The 6192-nt window shown below is 36.9% G+C and overlaps 1 gene segment (V, D, J or C); it reads left to right on the top strand.

Moving 5' to 3' along the window:
• The first annotated feature begins 5360 nt into the window (after positions 1-5360).
• LOC103605826 lies at positions 5361-6027 on the top strand. The segment is given in 3 exon segments: positions 5361-5409; positions 5655-5753; positions 5798-6027. Coding segments are annotated over 3 exon segments (378 nt in total).
• Positions 6028-6192: the final 165 nt, after the last annotated feature.

Here is a 6192-nt window from a genome sequence, read left to right as displayed (position 1 = left end):
CATCTTGTCCCATTTTCTATCTCCCCAATCTTTATTTGCTTCTAAGAGCTGATGATTTGAATTTCATTCAGCAATTCAAATTGATTTCAACTTTGTTAGAACTAGTTTGTTCTAGTATTTAACTCTATGTTCATCTGTTTATCTAATCTGTCTATTGATATCTACTTGTATATGTGTGTGTGTGTGTGTGTGTGTGCTACATATATGCCTAGGTATATAACAAGCTTACACTGCTATACTTAGATAGATAAATAGAGAGATAGATCTAACAAGCTTTTACTGCTATATTATGACTTCCCAGTTTTTGATAGAGCTTACACTGCTATACTTAGATAGATGAATAGAGAGATAGATCTAACAAGCTTTTACTGCTATATTATGACTTCCCAGTTTTTGATACTAAATATTGACTTTCCAGGAAAAGAAGACAGGAATTTGAGGATTTATCTCTCATAAAACTCTCTCCCCACTCTTGCACTTTTTCTCCTGTCTTTTTCTGTCTATAACATATTTAACATTTGTCAACATGATGAATTTTATCATCATCATCACTATAAATAGTATTTAAAGCTAACCATTAAGTATATTGTGGTTACATTTTGTCTACAAGAGAACTTTTATTTCCTGTCATTATTTTCCTTTATACCTAGCGGTAACCTACCCACACACTCTCCAACAGAAGAGTAAATGCCATATGTGCATACATGATATGCAGTTATGTAATTGATGCAATAGTTTTGCAGACACCTGAGCCCTCTGTCCTCCTTGTGCAACCTAGAAGCCTTGCTCCTCATAGCTCCTGCACCATTACTGTGAGATATCACTGTAGCATTAGCACACCTTGTTCTGTGCTGAAAGCCTTGTGTTGTATGTCTTCCTCGTGGAGGACCATATTTTTTAGTAGTTTCCCAAGTAGGACTTGAGAAATAAATGATTTAAAATCTAAAAGCTCTTTGTCGTATTATTCCACTTGAATATTTTGGATATTATGAAGTTATAAGTTAGAAATAATGTCTCCTGAGAATTTTAAAAACATGTATCCATTTTTTCCTATCTTCCAGGTATACTGTTAAAAATTATTTCATTTTGATTTTATATATTTTTGAATGTCCTGTTTGCATCTCCCATCTTCCACTATGTTTTTTAGAATCTTCTCTTAATTACCAAATTTCTTAAATTTTAAAACACTTTTCCCTGACGGGATTGTTTTCTCATTATTATATTGAATGCTCAGCCATCAGTGAGATTCCTCAATCGAGAACTCAAGTCTGTTCTTTTGTATGTTTGGGACAGCTAAAATTTCAAACTATATTTGTGACTATTGTATTTATTTCTGAATTGTTTCTGAATACAGGAGTAGACAATGGGTCATAATTTTAATACCTATTGGCCCCATAAGGAAAAACAAAAATAGTTTAAGAGAGCTAGATAAAGTTCTTATATTACTCATTTTGTTATTTTTTCTAGATTTAACAGAGAAAGTGCACAAACAGAAATGCAGAGCGCAATGAGTTCTCACAATGTGAGCCTCCAGGAGAGGGTACGGTGTCTCAGCCAGCACTCCGGAGCCTGAACCTGGCACTACCTCCTGATCTTCTCTGTCCCCCTCTACACCCAGTGCAACCCTGACGTGTTACAGTCTACTTGCTTTTGCTGTGCATTGAACTTTATGCTAATAAAACCAGTCAAGGTATATTCTTTGATTTCTGCCTACTTTCACTCAACACTGTGTTTAAGACGTTTATCTAAATTCTACACATAATTCTACATAATTCATTTTCATTGTTGTTTAGTATTCTATTATGTGAATATGCCACAATTAATTTATCCTATCTGCTGTTGATGGCTACTGTTTCAGTCATGGCTCTTACAAGAAAAGCTTGTTCAAGATATTTGCTCATTTTTCTTAAGAGTTTTCTTATCTGCTTCTACGAGTTTAATTCAGTCCCTGGATTTCATTTCATCTTTTTGAAGCTTCACATTCTTTTAGTGTTTCTTTTGGTTTTGAAATACACATTTCTAATAATATGTTTACACTGACATTTCTTCTAAGAGATTTATTAAAGCTTTTAAGTTTTAGCTATTAGAGATTTTTCTAAATATGAAATATAGAGATTTACTATCCTGAAGCTCTCTCTTGCACATAAATACATTTAACACCCCACATTCCCATTCTGGCTTCCTCACTACATAGTCAGATCATGATTTTTAGTTAAATAAACTTACTGTGATTCCATTAGCAAGAGAATTTATAGTCACACTGAGAAATGCATATCAAATTTAATATTTGAAAACAAATTGCATACTATATATGTATGCTATAAACCTCTGGATATAACAGTAGATTCTCAAACATTGGATCATGCAATAACACTTTTGGAGTCCTGCTTTTTACATGTAATGTTGTATAATATAGAGATTCGTGGTATAAAATTAATCCTTCCTTTTAATGGATGTATAAGTTTTCATAATATAGAAATACCTTAATTTATCCAGTCATCTCTCACTGATGAGTATTCAGATGTTTCCATAGACACATGGAGTTTTTATTTCCTGGGTTTAGTTATTACAGATATGAACATTTGTGTACAAGTTTCTGTGTGATAATAAGTTCTTATATCTCTGAGCTAATTACTCAAAAGTTTATTTCCTAGATTGCATAGTAAGTTTATCTTCAGTTTGTTGCATCCCCTTAATAGAGTTTTTTGCAGAATGAAAGTTTTTAATCTTGATGAGATCCAAATCATTAGTTTTTCGTTATTTGATTTTTTTGAGGTTAACTTTAAAATTTAAAAAACTTAAATTTAATTTTTTTAAAATTAAAAAATTTAAATTATTAATTTTGCTTGCATTATTTTGTAAGATGTCTTTGATCATTACAATATTTTTCTTGTATTTTTGTATTGATTTTCTCCAATGTGTGATTTGTGCTCTACATTGATATTTTGTTAAAAAAAAATATAGTAAAAAAACTTTCTTTCTATCTGTACTCATAATTACTAATTCTGCTTTGATTTTGATTTTGCTTTAAATCTATACCTGTAGTTCTATGAACTCATTTTTCATATCTTTTTTCTGCTAATTATTTCATCTTTGAATCTGAATGTCATGTGTTTTTAAAGTGTCCTTTAAATTCACAATCTTTTTTGCAGAAAAAACTTTAATTTTATGGGAACACATCTGTTTCATGAGAATTATCTAATTTATTATTTACTTATATTCTTTCACGAAACGTATATCCTTTCTCCCATGGTATATTTAAATTTTTTCAGTATCATTTTATTTCAAAGTACTCATCTTTGATGTGGTGCTCTGTTAAAGTATTCTATTTACCAAAATATTTGGTAGTTGAATTCTACCGGATTTCTCCAAACAATCTGGGTGCATTTTAACATTACCTTCCCCCACCCCTACTAAGAATTGTGTATGAAGCCTGTGTGCTTGTCAGTTGTGTTTAGCGAACCCTTTTTTATCACTTGGTTGTTGGGATAAGAATAGAAGACAAAGCTTGGGGCTGTGGACAATTTAAGGTGGTAAAGTTTGTCTCTCTTTTCTTTTCTGGAGTCCTCTGAATGACCAGTCACCGAGATTGCCTAATAAAGAGTGCAGACTCTTTTCCCCAACCACCTGCCTTTTACCTCCCACCTCTACTGCTTTCCTTTTCCATCCAGAGCTGCAGGAGAAGGCAAAGCTCAGGCACTGTTCCTGCCCTGATCGTGGCATTGAAAAACTGAGGCATACCGTGGGAGTTTCTCAGCACCTTTCTCCTGGCATACCTGTTCCCCTGAAAACTTTTATCTTTCTCTCCATTCTACAAATGGAAGCTGAGTCTGTTTTCCGGAGATATGTACTAGACACCTGCAAGGTTAAAGTTTGGAAACTTCTTGCAATTGCTCTCTGTTTTTATGGTAAAGAATACACAAACTCCATTATTCACATTCCCTTCTAGGGTAATGGAACCTGGTAAGCAGAAGTTAATTATTAAGGAAAAACAAGAGGGTCATGTTACTTGCCATTCAAACTCACTATACTAATCTAATTTTTCATTCTTCATCACTTCTGCCCTAATGTGTACCTATAATTCTCAGGTTTTTATTTTCAAATTTCCTGTGTAGTTTTTTTTAAAAGTAGATTTATAGTATAGAAAGAAAATCATTTTAGCTTTATCGAGTTTCTTTAGGAACCCACTAATTCACTTTAGTCAACATAAACTAAAATAAAAATTTTAAAACATGAAAACTATTCCCAGAAGGATAAGAAATTATATTTCAGAAGAACTAATATATGTGTTCATATCAATGAAAAATACAGCTGAATAATCAGGTGACAGTGTGCAGTGAAAGCAATACAAAAGAGGTGCCTCTCTGACCTTGGACCCCATTACAAGTCACAGACTAGGGTCGTGGCTGTAGAGCTCAAAGAGGGGCAATGCTTGGTGTTGTGTTTCCCTTATTTTCCGTGTTTCCTGTAGCCTTGTGTTGACCTCCATGCGTTTGAAGAAGCAGCCACATGTTCCAGACATTACAGACTAGCTTTCATGGGCAGGAGGATACCGTGTGGGAGGGGGTCATTGGGACACTATCTTACTGTAGAAGAACATGGAGTTCCTTAGCACTGCATCTAATGAGGAGAAAGATGGAGAAAGTGGAAGTCAGGGACCAGTCATTCTCAGTGAGATGACTCCTCTGCCTGTGCGGGCTTCAGGTGGACATAGCAATGATTTTCAGGACCGAGCAGATGGACAGACCCTATCTCATGCACACTGAGGAAAGGACGTTGAGTAGTTTAGGTTGCACATCTTCATCTGCTTTCTATGCTTGCTTCCCTCATTCTTTCCAGCTCCTGAAGACATTTACAGACATGGCTTAAAGGCTATTTACTCAGTGGAGTCAACTTCATTTCCCCATCTGAACCAGGCACACCTATTTCCCTTTTTCATAAAATCCACCTGCATTCTCTTCCTGATGATGATCACAACTTAAAATGCATCATTATTTGTAATAATATAAAATTTTGATTTTAAGAGATCAAAAATATTCCTGAAATATCTTATATACTAATGGTAGGGCAGCCACAGTAGACTCCCCTACATGGCGTCTTAGACAGACTAGAAGGTGAAAAAATAATGAAGAAGTCACAAAACCCCTTGGGATGTGCTTGAGCTTCCTTGGGAAATCTTTTGCTAACCCCAACTCCCACTGGGTGAAATAAGAGCAGGTGTTCTCTTTGAGTGCCGACTTAAACTGTTTTGAGCTTATTTGCATGATGAGTTATTAGACAATGACCCAGGCTCCTCAACACATCTTTAAAGGGAGCTTGTCAGGGACCCTGAGGAGCAGCCTCCAGCTCAGCTCTCAGTTATGGTGTCAGGGGCTCCCCTGCTGTGGATCCTGCTGCTCAGGGTTCCAGGTGAGGGGGCTGCAGAGAGACGTTGTGCAAACCCATTGTGGCCATCATTGCTTCCTGTGTCTCTGGGTTCTTGGTCACTGGAATTAAGGCTTTTGTTGTAGCTCTCAAATGGCCCAGCTATCTTTTGTTTTCTGGTTAGTCAGAGTGTTGCCCGTGACTATGCTGATAAGTGTCACCAGTTCACTGGGCCTACATGGGGATGGTCTCAGTATATCTGTCAGTTTTTTATGTGGTTATCATTACAGGCTCCACTGGGGACATTGTGCTGCCACAGTCTCCAGCCTCCTTGGCTGTATCTCCAGGAGAAAGGGCCACTATTCCCTTCAGGGCCAGCCAGAGTGTCAGTGACAAATCGCTTCCCATCAGTTTTGTGAAATGGTATCAGCAGAAACCATGAAATGGTATCAGCAGAAACCAGAATGGTATCAGCAGAAACCAGGACAACCCCCTAAATTCCTGATCTGTGGAACATCCATTCGAGATTCTGGGGTCCCAGCCAGTTTCAGTGGCAGTGGGTCTGGGACTGACTTCACCCTCACAATTCACCGAGTAGAGGCCGATGCTGCTGCAAACTATTACTGTCAGCAGAATAAGGAGCTTCCTCCCACAGTCCTCTAGGTCTAAGCAAAAACCTCCCCACAGCTGCTCACTGTGGCTCAGCTCCCTCCGAAGTGATCCTCATCCTGGTACCCCAACCTAGTCTCTCTAGGCTCGTTTGGACAATGGGGTCAAATTCTTAAACTGACGTGTGTGTGTGCGTGTGTGTGTGTGTGTGTGTGTGTG

This window comes from Galeopterus variegatus, unplaced genomic scaffold, assembly GCF_000696425.1.
Source record: "Galeopterus variegatus unplaced genomic scaffold, G_variegatus-3.0.2 Scaffold6104, whole genome shotgun sequence".
In the NCBI taxonomy this organism is placed as follows: Eukaryota; Metazoa; Chordata; class Mammalia; order Dermoptera; family Cynocephalidae; genus Galeopterus; species Galeopterus variegatus.
Note: the sequence above shows the minus strand (reverse complement) of the source record. Positions and strands in the feature narration are given on the sequence as shown.